Source organism: Beta vulgaris, chromosome 2 (genome assembly GCF_026745355.1).
Source record: "Beta vulgaris subsp. vulgaris cultivar EL10 chromosome 2, EL10.2, whole genome shotgun sequence".
Taxonomy (NCBI): Eukaryota; Viridiplantae; Streptophyta; class Magnoliopsida; order Caryophyllales; family Amaranthaceae; genus Beta; species Beta vulgaris.
The window spans coordinates 15,728,833-15,747,713 of record NC_079203.1 but is presented as its reverse complement, the minus strand read 5'-3'; the positions used below and the strand labels follow the sequence as shown (position 1 = coordinate 15,747,713).

Here is an 18,881-nt window from a genome sequence, read left to right as displayed (position 1 = left end):
TGCAAAGGATTATGATTGGTCGTCCCTGGTGCTAGAAAAGCTTCTAGTACATGCTCGACATTTTGCAGAGAAGTTTTATAAGCATGGGTATGCAAAGGGGTGTGGAGGTTGCACGTACTTTCTTGCTGTGAGTAATGTATAATAAATTCTTATAATAAGAAGTAATATATGTTGTTAATAAATAGGTAATAAATGCACATAGTTCCTTTGAACATGGCTAAATTTATTTATGATTTGCAGATTATGTATCTTGATAGGCTTAACCTGCCTCCTACTAAATGGGGTTTGTTTCCTAGATGTAAGGCATGGTCGTTAAAAGTTGTGAATTTGGTGAAATCTGAAGACCAATTTGATGACGGAGATTATGGGAGAATAGGAGTAATTTACTGAACTGATAATAATATGTAGTTAGGTTATTGTGTTGAAGCTTATAATATGTTTGTGTTGTGATGGATAGTGCATAGATTTAGCTTATGGGGAGAGACATCCTTTGATGGCGAGAGACAGTCTAGGTCCTCAGTCGATGGCGTATGAGGTAGTTACTTATTGTAGTTAAGTGTTATTATTGAGTTTGAAAAAAACTGTATGTATATGGTGTTTTTATAATTTACTTCAGTGTTATTATTGACTTTCAAAAAAACCAAAAGTTATATTTAACTTATTGAGTTTGAAAAAAATAAACTTTATGTATTGAGGAGAAATTGGAAACCAAACTTTAAGTATTATTGTGAAATATGTGTGCAGATTGCAAGTATAGTCTTAAGGGGAATGGGTATTGAGTTATTCGGTGGTGTGGGTGGTGATAATGTAGCCGCTGTGTCGGAATCTGATGGTGAAGGATATGGGTTACGGCGAAGGGGCCCTAGGGACAAGCTGAACCCATATCAGCAGAAAATGTTGAGGAGAGGTGGAAGGGATTGTGATGATAATGTGGAGGGAAGAATGACGAGGAGTGACAATGAGTGGCAGGGCCATGGTGAGCAGGCTGATGGCGACGAGGATGAGGAGGAGGAGGAGGAGGGGCATGGTGAGCAAGGTGATGGGGATGAGGAGGGGCATGGTGAGCAAGGTGATGGGGATGAGGATGAGGAGGAGGAGGGGCATGGTGAGCAAGGTGATGGGGATGAGGAGGAGGGGCAAGGTCATGGGCTGCATGATGAGCAGGAGCAAGAGGAGGGGAAGGGGCAGCAGGGGGATGGGGATGAGCAGGGGCAGCATTGTGAGAGAGAGGGGCAGCAGGGGGACGGGGATGAGCACGGGCAGCATTGTGAGGGGAAGGGAGAGGGGGAAGGACAACAGGAGGGGCAGGGAGAGCAGGGATAATAGGGGGTTCAGGAAAGGAGGGATTTCTTGGAGAGGGAGTTAATCGGTGAGGGTGTTGGTGAGCATGTGGAGGAGGGTGAGGGGGGGAAAGTTGGGGATGGTGAGGATGGAAATGATCACCATGATGGAGAAGGTGAGCAGAGGTTGAGTGATACAAGTGGTACACGGTCAGAGAAATCGGTAACATCTGTTAGTAGCTTGATAAAGAAGCTTATCGTTGGGATTGACGGGAGTACACCTGATATTGAGAAAAATAGGTACGAGTGGGGCTCGTGTACATTTAAGTATCGAGATGGTGAGAAGCAAGGTGACAATATGAGTGGGGATGGAATTAAGGTTCCTTACATGGAAGAGGTGTCGGGGTCTATGTCACAAACAAGTTTAGGGGTCGGGGAGGAATTAAAGGGAAGTAGGAGACGGCGTTGTACTAGGCCGAGTCGTAAATTGAGGGAGGATGATTTTGAAGTTGAGTTAGTACCAAGGATGTATCCGAACTACAGAACGCGGCTAGTGCGACTTATTTCAAAATATGACATGACAAAACAGTAAGTAAAGTGTGTGTATAATTATAAATAAGTATTTTACAAAATGTATTTCTTAAGTAATGTGGCTATTTTGTTGTGTAGGACCACCAATAAGTTAATGGTGAAAGTTGGTGATTTAACAGCAAGCATGTCTGATTGTTGTTCAGTTTTAGATCCAAAAGTTGAAGTATCAGCTAATGTAAGTGTAGACTTAATATCTTGGTTTGTTAATAATGTTGTTTTCAATTGATTGCTTAATATGGCTAATATTGGTAATATATTCATTGTATGTGCTATTGTATGTGTGAATCGTATGTTAGAGTTGTTGTCGCGATGTATACGCGGTTGTGGGCGAAGAAGTTTGTCAATGGAAGCATGCGATACTTCATGGACCCGACGTTTGTTGTAAGTTATTACTCATGTTTATACATATGGTGTGGTAGAGTTAATTTATAATTATGAATACTAAAATAGGATATGTTATAGTCGAGTATTCTAGGAGAGGTTGGGGATCCTGAAACTTGGAATGATGCAAAATGTGTTGCAAGAAGGTGTGCTGAACAATTGTCGAGTGTTAAGCCAAATAGGATTTTTGTGGTAAATTTATTTATTGTTCTCTATTCTCATAGTAAATTATGTTTTGCTGCGAAGTTGTGCAAAGTGGCTAAAACTTATAATATACGGGTTTCGTTGGTATGTATTAAAGGTATTTTTTCTGGTGTTGGATGACACGAAGTGGTGGTGTGTTGCATTATATGTAAACACAAAGGAAGTGTGGATACGTGACTCCAATCCATACAGAACCGAGAATCACGCTCCAACAATAGATAGAATTGTAAGTAGTTTCATCTTATGTCTTTTAAAGTATGATTGAAGTGTGTGAAATTGATTTGGAAGTGTCGTGGTGTAGGTGGTGGGTGCGGATATGTTTTTTTCTTAGTTGGATGATGAGTGGGTTAGCGGAAAGACTACCTAATGGCCGAGGACGTTTGTTGTGATGGGGGGGAGAAAGCACGGTTTATGCTCAGGGATTCACATGTTGCTTGGTATTAAGGGATGTGCTGCAAGGCTGAAGTTTGAGGTTATAATGGTAAAGTATTTAGTATTGATGAATGTCTTAAATTTATATCTTGTTATTAGTTGCACATGTGTCGTATGACATTAAAATTTTGTAATTGTAGGCAGGAAACATCAAGGACGAGAGAAGCTGGTTATTAACAGAAAATCTACTATGTGAATTGAACGAAGTGAAGGATGTTGTTAAAGAATTAGTGGAAGGAATAGGTAAAACATGATTTGGGTGAGAGTCATTAAGTTTGGATGGACTTTTATTGAATTGGAATTGAAGAAGTGATAACATTTTTTGTAGATGATATGTATATATAAATGTTTTGGGGAACTTGTATAGTAACGTTTTGTTTATGTATAAAAGATTTAAGTATTGTTGTCTGTAAATGAATGTTGTGTATTGATGATCAAACATTTTGCAAACTTGAAAATGACAGTTTCAGTATTGTTGTGATAGTGGAGGTTACAATTCATAAGTTGTGTGACATGATTCGTGCAATTGAAAATATGATTTGTACGGTGTATGATCTCATTCTTACAATTCATCATTTGATTTTGAAAGTAAATTGATTTGAAACTAAATTTGATTAGTTCGATTCTTTCAATATATAATATGATATGTAAGTGTTATTACAAAAACCTTTTTTTCACAATATGATTTGTATGTTATTTTTGTTTGACCTGATTATTTCAATTTACAATATGATTTGTAAGTTCTCTTACCTGATTATTTGAATTTATAATATGATTTGTAATTTCTCTAACCTGATTCTTTGCTGGTGGTATTGTGTTAAAGTTTAGTAATTTTAAGGAATGGTAATAGTATGTTAAGTAATCTTAAGTATGTTGCGTTTGTAGTATGTTAAGTAATATTAAGTATGTTCTAAGTATGTATTATGTGAAGTAATAGTAAGTAATATTAAGTATGTAACGTATTTGTGTAGTAATGTCAAGTAATATTATAGTACTTGTCGTATTAGGAATTGTCTGAATCAGGTCATCGACATTAGAAATCATATTTTGAAGGACTTAAATCATATTTTTCAAAAGTTGAATCATATTAGAAATGAAAGTATTGTGTTAAAGTTTAGTAATGTATCTTCTCTCCTATTACTATAAATGATTAGGAAATATAACTCCAATACTTCAATTCATGAAGAATTGAAAATTTAAGTATGTTTGTGATTTTTGCAACTTGCAAATGAATAATAGTACTGTTGTCGAGGTAAGAGAGTTGAAGTATGATTGTGATGGTAATATACAAAATGCCTAATAGTAAATTGTAAGACCCATGTAAATAACAAAATATGTTTAGAATATAAATCGCATAATAGTAATACGTAAGAACTAAGACACTTGTTCATACTAAATAATAAAACTAAAGATACTAGCAAATATGAATTGTTTGTATGTTGAAGAATAAGCCAAAAGTACCTATGGCAAATTCCGCCCTATTAAAGTAGAGCGGTAGATAGTACAACACGTGCCTCTCTACGCGTTCCACCATCTGTAGCCTCTTTTGTTAGGAACATACGGGTGTTAATTAGATCTGTCCAATATATACCTAGACTTGGTTGCACCATCCTACCACTTGAGCGAACTTGATGAACGTGAGTGGTGGTTGTTGAACTTCTAATAACCTCGGAAACCTCATTTGTGATGATGATAGCGGAGTTGTATGCAATAGCTAATTCAGTTAGAGCAGTAGTGACTTTTCGTAGGAAAATACTCTTGCATGTTATATCATTACTGCTAAAGTAAGAGCGGCATAGGGCCGTGATTGAATCGACTATAATTAAGCGTATATGTCGAGGAGAATCTAGAGAGGCACACATGAGGGTTTTAAGATTATCTAGAACGATAAGCATTTCGTCGGGGTGATATTCTTTATTGACAATTATATTGTCCAAGGGGTTCTCACCTGAATCATAAATCATGTGACATGAGGTGCGACATGAGGTGGCTAATGTGTTAGCTCTACTTGAAGCAAATGGACCACATGTGTTTAAGTAGATAGATCCACAGTCATTCCACCAAGTGTAGGTGGGAATTGTGCACACAGTGCAGCTTGTAAGCGTAATAGTGTTTTACCAGTTGCACTTTCGCCACAAACTTCAGTAATGGAGGCAGTATCAATGCCGCCGTTAAGTAATTCATCGATTGCAGGACAATGTAGAGATATTTTACTATTCATTGACGTAGGCAAATGCATCAACTAAAACTATTTTAAAGGGTCTGAAGTTATTTATACAACTGGGCTAAAACTCTATAAAACGAGAGGAGAAAGGAAACATTTAGAAAGGTGAAATTAATTGGGCTCCAAAGGTCGAAGTATTGAAGACGGATCAAATCAATACCCCAAAGCCCACTTGTACCTCTTGGCCTGTAACACCCCGTATTTTTATACCCTTTAGTAATTAGTTGCATTAATTAATTTTAGGAAAATAATTTCAGATGTCTTTTATTAAAAATATATTTCTTTTATTAGTTTTGACTTTATCTTTGAAGTGGTCAAAAAACTAAATCCTAGATTTCCTAGGTTAATAAAATCACCTAACTAATCTATCATAAAGATAGAGTAAGCAAAAGAAAAAAAAAAAAGAAAAAAGAAAAAAAAGAAAGAGAGAAAGTATAAGTTAAAGGTTAGAACCCACGCCCTCTGTACTACGTACCTTCCTTTTTCTTTCTTCTTCAACATCTTGCTACACCCAAAAGAAAAAAAAAACCCAAAAACTCCATTAAAGCTACAACTTTATTCATTAATCACCAACAAACATCAACCTTGATTCATCATCTCCATCTTCATCCTTGGTTTGTTAGTTTGGCAGAGAGGAATTAGTTCTTGGGGTTGCGGATTTCGGGTCGAAAATCGGATCCATGGAACAGTTTTTCGGGTCTTTTATAGTGTAGTTTCATCCTTATTACTTCCCCTAATCAAGTAAGTTATAATCTTAAGTTTTATTTTCGTATTTGGTGATTTATTCAGAATTTGGGGTTTTATAAATTAGGGTTCATAACAAAAGTGAATTGGGGAAAATTCCTACTATGCGAAATTTTGTATAATTGGTTTGTGATTCATGTTTAATTCGACTTAGTTAATGTATTTTTGAATTGAGATTTTGTCGATTTAGGGTTCTTGAGACAAATTAAATTGAGGGGAAATTTTGTTATATGAAATTTGAGTATTCTGTTCATGTTTGATGTTTAATTGTATCTAAGTATCATATTTTCGACTTTGGCTTGTGCAATTATTATTAAGTTGGATCGATGATAGTTGACTAGTTTTAAGTATTAGTCCAACATCGTGAATTACATAAGAGCCGAGCATAAAATAAGAATTAATCCTATCTCAATCTTTCCATTCTCATTTGCAATATACTGTGAAATGGCATTATAGCATTTGGAGCAATGATTCCCCATTTATGTAGGCTGCTCGTGCATTTGGTTTATATATTTTTTTCAATTAACAAATTTCCCTACATTTATTGGTCAACGTTGCATACTGTGAACAAATCCCTTTCAAATATGCTAATGTTATGAAGGCCCTGCTCAGGAAGTGTGTTTGTATTCTCAAAACAATAAGATATACTTCTACCTCATAATCTTTGTATTGTTGTCATTAGTAGCCTAGTATGTGCTAAACATATGTGTTGCTCCTAGACTGTGTAGACTACCCGTATGTATCAACTCTAGGTATACCACAAGTAACTTATACTACATATGTTAATATTTTGTAGATTGCGGGTTCGTAGAGGAACCTTTTTGACTTGAGATTGAGATTTGTTAACTGTGGTTACTGTTAAGGTAAGATTTCTTACTGCGCTGTACAGATGAGTTCAGAAATTATTTTACATTGCTTAGAAATTTATTTTTACAACGAGATTGTTTTATAAAGTTTATACGTTGAGATTTATATTGTTCTCAATATTTGTATTGAAAGAGTTTATGAGATTATATATGAGACTTATATTAAAAGGAGGAAGTTCCTCTATGTTACCAAGTTGAGATTTTGAAAGGAGGAAGTTCCTCACCCTTATGAGGGTTTATAGAGTTTCATTGTGGGGTTGCTGGTAAGCGGTATTCTCCGAGTTTGGAAGTATGTTGAGTTAACAGTGTCTCAACAATATATTTTAGTAGTTGGGAGTATGTTGATCAATACTCTTGCCATTTGTCTTCCTTTTTGGTACGTTATCAAGTTAGGGGTATGCATACTAGGGACTTTGGTGTTTACCTTGTCTAATGAGCATAGCTAGCTCATTGGATTTTTATTACTTCCTACTCACAGATTTCGAAAGGTTATATTTGAAGGTTTTACAGAATAGTTCAGAAAGAAAGAAAGATTGTATTTGAGGTTATTAGAGAGTTAATTATTTACTACCTCTGTTTTTATTTAGTTGCAACGTTTTGACTTTCACGCTTGCCAATGTTAATTTCAAATCGTTTTATCTCTAATTGTATGTAAGTAAAAATTATAAAAATTTGATATTATGAAAGCTTACATCGAAACGAATCAAACAAGATCCCACATGACTATATTTTGTTTAACATATAAATCAATAAATGTGGTCAAATAAGAGAATATGAATAGTGCAATTTGTCAAACGTTGCAACTAAAAGAGAACGGAGGTAGTATATATTATGTATATATATAATCTGTACAACTTTTAAATGAATTTGTAAGATATTCCTATATATTATCTTACCAGCACATTGAATGGTTTTGTTTTAAATCAGTATTAAATCTTGTTCAGCCTTTGGCTGATATTACAGTGTTTAATGTGCAGGGACTTGAAGATAGTTAGCTCCAGTTGGGTTAAAGAGTGTGTTGGATCCCTTTTGATTTAATAGGACTTTAAAAGACTTCCGTTGTTATTTATTTGACTATAAGATTTATGTTCTGGCTTGTAATAATTAATTTACATTCTATTTAGTTGGTCTGTAATAATTAGTTAAAACTTATTGTTTAATGTTTTAATTAGAACCATTAGTCGTGCGGTTATTATTAATAATTATCGCGGCGTAGCACCTTTGGATTTCCGAGTTTATTTATATTAAGTTGTTTTTAGAAGTATTGGAAATTCATGGTTGTTACATGGCCTGCCAGACACGCAAAGAATAAGAACTTTGCAAACGACAAAAAAAAAAAAAACAAGCCCAACAGCTAAGTTGTCTACTCGTAGGCCTGCACCTCTTTGTAGGCTTTTATACCCACACGCAAGTCCAGTGCCAGTTTTCCCACTTTTGCAGTGGACAGAAGGCCAGATGGCCTGACAAAGTTGACCGTAAAACCTAAAAGTATAAATGCAATTGATGTGCAATTGGGCTAACATATATTTTTATATTTTTTAAAGTCTAGAAGTGGTTGTAAGATATTATTTGGGCATATGGTATATTAATGCAATTGATGTAAATATTTAAATTAAGAAACGTAAAATAAATAATTTTATTGACTTAATTTTATAAATATATATATATATATATTATAAAAATCAAATTTATAATAACTTGATTTACAAATACATTGATATAATAAATATAACATCAATTACCCATATGTTATATAAATTTCACATGTGTCACATTAGGGGGGGAAATTTATATTTTTACATTTTATAAGATATGAAGTTAAAATAAATAATTTTATTGACTTAATGTTATAAATAAATAAATATATATATATATATATTATATTATAAAACTCAAATTTATAATAAATTGATTTAAAAATACATTAATATAATAAATATAACATCAATTACCCACATATGTTATATAAATTTCACATGTGTGGGGGGAAATTTTATATTTTTACGTTTTATAAGATATGAAGTTATTTTAGTATGATATGATTTATATCATACACAATGAAAGTGTTGCTTTGTAGGATATATATTTATTTATAAAATTTGTTATATATTGATTTAACTAAAATTAATATAATAAATATAACAAAATTTTATTATTTTTAGAAAATGTCATATATACGGCGGTTTTTAATGTTACTATACCGAGTATTACAAATTCAAAAATAATATAAATTTAAAAAAAATTATTTTAAATTAAAAACATAAATTACATGTCACATGTCCCATGTAGTGTGGAAATTTTGTATTTTTTCCTTTGATATGAAGTTATAATAGTATGATATGATTTATATCATACATTTGTAGGATATGATATTGTATTCATACGAATAGCATGTAGTCAACCACACCACCCTCATTGTACATAAAGTGTTATATAAATACCCCACCACCCTCATTCTACCCCACACCCCAAACACATCACATCCCCCACCACCCTCATTCTACCCCACCAAACACAACAGCAACCACCAACACTTAATTATCCTTAACCAGCATATGTCAAATTCATATCCTATACTACCTCCACCTCCTAATTATATTTATGACTATTGTGGAGATTTTGTGGTTAGGCAAACTCCCCCCCCCCCCTCATTAGGGACTATGCCGAAGTGAATGTTAATGAACATGTTTACTTTTACCATGTTCCAAGATATGCAGTGTGTGAAGAAAATTGAGTTTACTTAAGTGCTTCAGATGTAAGACACCTAATGAGGATTCCTTTTTGTTCATGGCCTCCGCACATGTTACCATTATATATGGTGGGGCCTGATGAGTACGTTAAATACGCGTACGTACCCTCGATTGGTGATTTGGGGGCCCTTCCGAAAGTTGTGCTGGTCTTCATAAAGTGGGAGATGGTGCAGCTCGACATGCAACGCGTGGAACATATAATTGTGCCATGGCGCTTCGAAAATATGATGGACCCTTATCCCATAATGTACAATAGAGGTAGAGTAATACTCTTGCGCACGGTACCATGTCATTTATGCATAGATACATTTGAAGATTCCATTGAGGTTTTTCAGGTAATAGGGCGAATGAGTGTGTTCCATATTGTTATTAAATAGTGGGTTGCAAGGCAAAACAATGGCTATAGGCCATTCAACTTAGTGAAGATAAGCCCGAAAATGCATAATCGTACCCCGACTATAATGTTACATACTCCAATAATTATATGGAGTACGAGGGGGATAACTAGTCTAGGGTTCATATATAAATTGTTCTCGGTTATTCGCGACCATCAACCCAAATTAATTATATTATTAGAGATTCGAGCAACAGAAAATCAATTCCACTCTATATGGCACTGGGGGGCGGAGAAACATGCAATGGCTCCATGCACCCGGATATCGACATAGCGGGGGGAGTGTTGTTATGTGGGATCCAACTAAATTTGACTTCACCACCATTCCTGTGAATGATATATATGGAGGATACAAGTATGAAGGTTGTGCTTAAGGTAATTGAGGTTTATCAATCTATCATAAAATACATATATAGAATATTGACTAACATAATTTCTTGAATAAGGACGATGAAAAGAAATTATGCACAACAAATTTTGGATGCTTGAAGCGGGTTTTATCGGCTATTATATATGTTTTGTGTTTTTTATGTAAGGTGATGTCACGTTTTAAGTTTAAATTCTAGGTTTGTTATTATCGTTATGTTATTATCTGCAGGTCATGTTACTAATTTTATGATTTCAAGGATATTGTTAAAGTTATTTATATGTTATTATAATTAATGTTATAATATGGTATAATGAAGGCCTCCCCCGTACAACCATTATAATAAATGTCAATAAGCCCATTTGCTTATCTGAATGTTCATGTTCATAATAAAATCCCACCCCCCAAGTATTTTGAAAGAGAAAGAAAATTTTGTGGGAACACTATGCAAGACTCCTTCTCCAGTGCATGTTCCGGTGGTGGTCGGAGAAGAAACGTTCTGAAATGTTACCACCGCCGACAAGCCAGAATTCGAACCGCTAAGGGCGGAACAAACGCGGGCAGAAAATATTTCAGTTGTTCTTCTTGGCCGGTAATAATCTACCTTACTTATTTAAAATTTCCATTCAATTTGTAAATTATTACTTTCTTCCTTTCACCTCAAACTTGGAACAATTTATGTTTTTGTAAGGATGATGATTGTGGCTTCTTCCTCTCGGAAGATGATCTGAAGACTCCGTTGATGGATGAACTATTGAAGAACAGAGATGTTGTTGTTCAACAACTCATGGACTTGAACGGAGAATTGGAAGCAAGGGTGGTTAAATTGAAGGAAACGAGAGTTGAATTGCGAAATGAAAAAAAACAACTCCAACATAGACTCGATGCCATGGTGGCCGGGGAGGGAGAAGATGTTGATAGCTATATGCTTTGTGTTAATAGTTATGTTGTTTATTTTCGCTTAGTAGATGGAACGTACTTTTGTTTTTTTGACGGGAAGATGGAACGTACTTTGTTTCATTCATATCTGTAGTATTCAACTTTCGGATGTATTATGTAATATGTTCTGCAATTTCTATCCATTTTCATGTTAAATATTTCTTTACTTGCCATTAGTGATAGGAATCATTAACGCTTAATTATGTCCTAATATGATCCCTTAAATCTTTGATATGATATTCATCATATATAAACCGAAACCTTATATCAATGATATGATATCCACTTTGGTTCCTTATGATATCAATCGTAAAGGAGTTGGTGATTTGGTGATGCATCCTATGGAAGGTGATCCTTCATCGAAATTTTTCTTTCATTAAAAGTGTTATTAAAGTTAAACCTATAGCTGTAGTGAATTAATTACTCTGAAATCAGTAATTGGACCTAATAATTAGAAGTTAAACCTATTTTGGAGGTTATAATTCCAAATCTTTCATTTTTAGAAAACATGGGTGAGTGAAATAGGCCATAATATGATTTGTACGTTCTTTGACATGATTGCTTCAATTTATAATATGATATGTGAGTTGTGTGACATGATTTTCACAATATGATTTGTACGTTGTTTCACCTCATTTATAATATAATTTGTAACTTGTTTCACCTGATACATAATATGATTTGTAAGTGATTTTACCTCATTTTTTCAATCCAAAAATTAAGTTATGTTAAACCAATAGTTGTAGTGAATTATTAGTCAACCTAATACATGATGAATTGGAAAACGTTATTCGTTACATACTATTGATTTATTCATTAATTGAGGTAATACTGTAAACCATGTAAATAATTATTAGAAGTTGGAGTTAGGTTATAATTCCTAATATTTCATTTATAATACTTATTACGAGATCATTCATCAATGACTTCATAAAATGATTTGTATGGACATGATTCTTTTAACTCATAATATGATTAATATGATTTCAAAGTTGTTTCACATGATTCTTACAATTAATAATATGATTTATAAATCGTTGACCTCATTCTTACAATATACAATAATATGATTTCTATGTTGTTTGACCTGTTCTTCTAACTCTTAATATGATTTGATAGTTGTTTGACATGATTCTTACAATTGATAATATGATTTCTAACTTTTTCATCTCGTTCTTACAACAATTTGATTTCTAACTTGTTTGACTTGATTCTTTGAATTCATAATATGATTTAAAAGATGTCTGACATGATTCTTTTAATTCATAGTATGGATTTGAAAGTTGTTTGACATCATTATTACAATATACAATAATATGATTTCTAAGTTGTTTGCAATAGTTCAATACATACTCCTCTAATGATAGTAGTATGTATTTGCTAATCATGAGTTGAAACCTATATCATTAAAGTGTAATTTAGGTTAAACGTAAAGTTGTAGTGAATTATTAGTCAACAACCTAATACATGATGAATTGAAAAATGTATTCGTTAAATACTATTGATTTATTCATTAATTGAGGTTATAATTCTTAATCTTTCATTTATAGTACTTCTTAGTACAACATGAATATATTACTTGATAATATGATTTGTAAGTTGTTTGTATGATTTGTTTGACCAGATTCTTACAATTAATAATATGATTTATAAGTTCTTCGCAAGAGTTCAATACATACTCTTGTACTATATATTTGCTAATCATGGTACTAGATCATCAAAAGTTGTCTTAGTATAAGAGTTTTGACATGAAGTGTGAGTTGAAACCTATATCATTAAAGTGTAATTTAAGTTAAACGTATAGTTGTAGTGAATTGTTAGTCAAAAACCTAATACATGATGAATTGAAAAAAGTTATTCATTACATACTATTGATTTATTCATTAATTGAGGTAATATTGTAAACCATGTAAATAATAATTATACGTTGGAGTTATGGAGGTTATAATTTATAATAATTCTTAGGAGATCATTCATAAAATGACTTGATAAAATTATTTGTAAGTTGGTTGACCTGATTCTTTGAATTCATAATATGATTTCAAAGTTATTTGACCTTATTCTTTTAATTCATAATATGATTTCGATGTTGTTTGACCTCATTCTTACAATCCTTAATATGATTTCTAAATTGTTTCACTTGATTCTTTAAATTCATAATATGATTTCAAAGTTGTTGACCTCATTCATGAATTGTAGTATTGGAGTTTATAGTAATACGAGAAGATACATTACTAAACTTTAACACAATACTTTCGTTTCTAATATAACTCAACTTCTGAAAAGTTGTTGACCTCATTCATGAATTGAAGTATTGGAGTTTATAGTAATACAAGAAGATACATTACTAAACTTTAACACAATACTTTCATTTCTAATATAATTCAACTTCTGAAAAATATGATTCAAGTCCTTCAAAATATGATTTCTAATGTAGATAACCTGATTCATACATTTCCTAATACGAAAAGTATTATAATGTTACTTGACGTTACTACACATACACAAACATACTTAATATGACTTAACAAAATACATACTTAATATTACTTAACATAATACATACGCAACATACTATATACGCAACATACTTAAGATTACTTAACTACCATTCCTTAACACAATACCAACATGAAAATTCAAAATGTTCACATCTTATTTTAATCCCCTTAATTCATAACCACGTATATAACATCGCCATCAACCACCCCTTCACTAACGAAGGTACCTTCAAGGTCAACAACGTCTTGTTCATGATACAATGTAACCATTGCGGGATCTATCCCCTCCATAGAGGCCCATAACTCAGCTAGCCTACCAATTTTTATATTGCACTTCATGCGGAATACCCTAACAGTCAGCTTAGTTTGCAGATCATGCATTGTAACCAAGTAGTAGTCCGGATCAAGGTCCGTATCAGCAGCAACACACTTTCCTGACTGTTTAAAAATGTTAGTATTTCACCCATACAGTAACTAAAATACAAATAATTAGAATTGAAATATTGTAATTGTTTTTCTTACTTCATATACATAAATTTAACTACTACAAATAATTAGAATTGAAATATTGTAATTGTTTTACTTACTTCATATACATAAATTTAACTACATAAGTAATCAAAATTATAGTTGCATAAAAATCTGTAATCTATATTATTTTTTTACCTTCGATTAAGCGAGTACAACCTCGTTAGCGTCGAACCCGTACACAAAAGAGTTTGTGTCGGGCCATAAATATTGACCCCGACACATAAGATACAGGTCATCGGCCTCCACCCCTACATGATTGGCATAAAAGGAATATAATTCCTGAAGTGGAGTATGTAGACCTAACACATATGGCACACCATTATCAGCAACTTCACCAGATTTTAAGTGAATCATAATTTCTTCATTGTCGGTCATCTTCGTGACAACTCTCTATATTTTTCCTCTTTTCCACTACTACTGTTTTGCAAATCTATTCAATGAACTATAATGCATTTCATCAACTATAGTGTCTTCTATTTGTAGTTACACGACTTTACTATAAGAAGTTAGGTAGGTAGGTAGGTATGCTCATTAATTACATTGTTAACTTAAAATCCCCAAATTCATTACAACATTTGTGGCCACGTCTATTGAATATTGATGTATACCACATTTGTGGCCCACCACTCCCTTATTACTATCAACATGAGCACTGATTAATTGGTGGCCCAAATATCTCCTTATTACTACTTTACTAGTTGACCAGCCACAAATATCTCCTACTCCTATTTTACTACTTTACCAGGCCCACATATCTCCTTATAGCTGCTTTACTACTTTACCAGGCCCAAATTTCTCATTACAACTACTTTAAGTCTTTACTACTTTACCAGGCCCAAATTTCTCAACAATAATACAACAATACCATGCCATTCATACTTGAAATTTGAAACATAGTAAATTCAATGCAATTAAATTCGATGCATTTCCTACTACTTCAAATTAGAACATAGTAAATTCGATGCAGCTGCCGAGGAACTTTCAAATACACTTCCCCCATCCACAGGTGTTACTAAAAGCCTTGTAAAGTAACCTATTGATCCATCTCCATCAACCATTTCAAAACCTCTTTATCTTGAGTTTGATTGTTCTGTCTGAGAATATTCATTATACATAAATGAACATGGTAAAATAAACCAATACTAATTACACAATAAAATTATATTTAACCTTACCTGTATAAATACGCCTCCTGACGTAGCTCTATGGGTACATGTCATAGTAGCACTTGTCATGGTCGCACTCGGGGTACATGTCATAGTAGAAATCCCTTCCCCATTCTACTTAGAACCATCAACAACAACAATTTCCTAGTTACTTTCATTATATATTTCATTTCTATTTTTCATCTTCTTCATATAAAACTATAAAAACCTACATTATTTTGTTCAATTATAATGTTATTAACAATCTCATACATACCTTCTGCCTTGGTTTTCCCCCGGCACAACATGACGTTTCGTCGAGCCCTATTGAACCATTTTCCTTCTTCTTCGTCACTGCTTTCTTCTTACTTGCCTTCTTCGTTGCCTTCTCGCCACATGCTTTCTTCTTTCTAGATTCCTCCGCAACTTTATAGTACCGGACACTTCGGGTTCTATGAGCCGCATTTCGGTTTGGGGGGTCAATGACATTTATCTTCTCCAAAGGATCAACCTCATGCATTTCAAAATCTATTCTACGTTTCTTCCCCTTCTCCACAGTTGGAGGAGAACTCTTCTTACCCTTCTCCACCTCTCCATTCACTCTATTCCTAATCATCACAACATTCTCATCAACTCTAATGTCTAATAACTGCAACGCCTCAGTAACTACTCCAACCACTTCCTCATAAATAGCAGCTTTCTCACAAATGGGACAAATATATCAAACAACATGTTAACCTCCGTACCTCATCCGTTTTCGAAGGGTCGTGATAAGCAACCTAAACTCTAGTATGCTTACGTTGCACATCTTTCCTCTATCTCCGTAAAATATACTTCTCCGGAACATCAACCTGATCATGCATCTCATACGCCATGATCATGTGCCTACACATAATGCCTTGGCACTCAAACATTTTACACGAACAACTAACATCCTTCGACATGCAATCAAAGATTACTTTGTAATTCCGTTTCTTCCTCGACGAAATTTCTTTCTTTGTCTCCCTACCTCTAATCCACACACGATCCTCAACTATATGCTCCACAACATTACCCGATAACACATTCTTACCATGAAAAATCAAGTAGTTCGTTCATGTACACTCCCTTTGCACCTCCTTGAATTTCGCATCGGTGTACACCTTTTGAAATACAGGTTCCACTACAAAATCTGTAATCAACTGCCTCACATATCGGGTTGAATTCCCATCACGGTCCTTCTCATCATTAGCACGTATCTCCATCGTCTCACAATACCTTTCTGCAAACTCAAACAACCTTGTGTGCTTGTTCACATATCCATCAAAGAAACTATTAATACTCTCAACTCATTGCATCGTCTTCATTCCTGCCCAAAACATATGCCGCAAATACGCGGGGACCCACATTTCCTTTTCACGGAATAGTCCTACAAACCCCATAAGTTATTAGTTTTCAATTCAAATTTAAACATTTCTCTACATTATATATTCACACTTATTGACATTCTAATCATTTCTACATAATTAGTATGACACTTCTGATTTCTAAAGTACCTACTGAAGGAATCAAATCATACACATACCAAATCATATTACGAAAAAACTGAATCATATCACAATATGAACTACTATGTATCAACGATTATTATACATAAACTCCTATTACAACTTCATTTTCTCATACAATCTACTAACCAATTCATATATTTAATTACCAATAAAATATTTTACTTTATTTACCTGCTAGACATTCATTCTCTGTCAACTTGTATTTCACAATTACCGTACTCCAACTATCCTCAAATTCCCCTGCATCCAAACTATCGTAAATGGCATTCAATAGCTCATCCTTGAAGTCCTCATAACCCTTGTACTTTCCCAACTTAGAACAGAATTTTTCAGTTATGTGCCAAAGGCACCATCGGTGATGAGCCTCTCCCATCGACGTCCTTAACGCTTTCCGCATAGCAGCATCCTGGTCCGTTAGGATCCCTTTCGGTGTCTTCCCACCCATACAACACAACCAAGTCGAAAAAAGCCACTCAAATGTCTCCGTATTCTCATGAGACAATAAAGCACATCCAAGCAAAATGCTTTGCCCGTGATGATTTACACCCACAAAGTTAGCAAACGGAAGCCCATACTCATTCGTCAAATACGTCGAGTCAAAGCACACCACATCACCAAACTCCTCATATGCTGCTCTACTCCGAGCATCTACCCACATTATGTCTTTCAAGGTATTTTTGTCATCCAACCGATGCATATGAAAAAAAAATTGATTATTCGCACTCATCTTTTGAAAATACGCAAGCATCGCATTTGCATCACCATCCTTAAGTTTCAACCGTTTAACCTTACTTACCTCATTTCGCAAATCCCTCTCAGTAACAACCCAATTCTCCACACCATTCCTCTCCCTAGCTAGGCACCCATGAATCTGCGGTATCTTCACTCCAGAATTGTAGTCATTGAATAATCTCCTCCTAACATGCTTATACAACTCCTCTCGATAAATGCTAATGGCACAGGATTTTGATGGGGTTGGATCATGATTCTCGTGTTCAACCACTACTTTCCTCAACACCCACTCCCCATTATCATTCACACTAGCATATATATTGACCGGACATTCACACTTATTTGATTTATTCACATGCCCTTCATCACATTGAACATTACTCACAACTCTTCTACCAACTCTATTATGCCGACTATCCGCTTTTCCAAAACACTCACACGTCCACGAACCACTCCGCCTTCTCTTCTCTTCTCCAAATTTAGAGGAGTACGCTTGAGCAGCCCGCACAATCCCAAACCCTTCTTGTTTAGCATATTGCTTGTAGTAACTTTCAACCGCATCATAACTTGGGAAAACCATCCCAACAAATGGTTCACTTACTATCCCAACCTCTCCAATCCTGCAACCACTAACTCTTCCATCAGGAGTCACTGCTACTATCGAACCTCCCTCAACCTGCACCTCCTCCACAATAGCTCCATCACCCACATACATTTCACCATTCAACACATAAAACTAACTTCTCCACAAACTGCATTATACCCTCAACTATAAATAACCAAATTGAATTCAATGGCAACAAAATCATTACCAATAACTCATATAAATTCTACCCTAACACCCCTGTTCAATTCAATGACAACATCATCTCCTTTATGAAACAAAGTTTCATCAACTTACATCTTCTTCACCGCCATCTCCATCGTTGTGCATCTTTCCATCATCTTCAACTCGTACTACTGTCATGCTTGATGATGCTTCTATATTATCCATTTCTAACTTGTTTTACTCCGAAAACCAAAACAATTTATTTGTAAAAATCAGATTTCAAGAACCCAATTTTCCCTAAGTTCCAAAAAAAATTTCTTTTTGCTCAACTCCCTATTCTCGAGTTCTGTCTGTTCCTCAAACCAACAAACAGGAATTATTTCCCTTGCTTTTATTAACAACCCTGAACTTCAGTTTTATTACAATTTTGCCACCGATATGGGCAACTGTCAGCCCATATCGGATATGGGCAACTGTCAGC

The 18,881-nt window shown here is 34.2% G+C and overlaps 1 protein-coding gene across 1 annotated transcript; it reads right to left on the bottom strand.

Annotated features, from left to right (window-relative positions):
* Nucleotides 1–16,677: 16,677 nt before the first annotated feature.
* LOC104906187 (protein FAR1-RELATED SEQUENCE 8-like) lies at nt 16,678–18,625 on the bottom strand. Its single transcript, XM_010694906.1, has 3 exons — nt 18,533–18,625; nt 17,071–18,367; nt 16,678–16,757 (listed from the first exon to the last, which is right to left on the bottom strand). Exons 1-3 carry the CDS (start codon nt 18,623–18,625, stop codon nt 16,678–16,680), a joined length of 1,470 nt encoding a protein of 489 aa, XP_010693208.1.
* Between the last annotated feature and the right edge of the window lie 256 nt (nt 18,626–18,881).

Excerpts from the sequence above, each read along its gene's own strand:
- LOC104906187 (XM_010694906.1), bottom strand. The coding sequence starts at position 18,625 with ATGGATAATATAGAAGCATCATCAAGCATGACAGTAGTACGAGTTGAA. Across the intron at positions 18,368-18,532 it reads GAGATGGCGGTGAAGAAGAT|TTTTATGTGTTGAATGGTGA; the intron begins GTAAGTTGATGA and ends TGGAGAAGTTAG. Across the intron at positions 16,758-17,070 it reads AGAGAATGAATGTCTAGCAG|GACTATTCCGTGAAAAGGAA; the intron begins GTAAATAAAGTA and ends TGGGGTTTGTAG.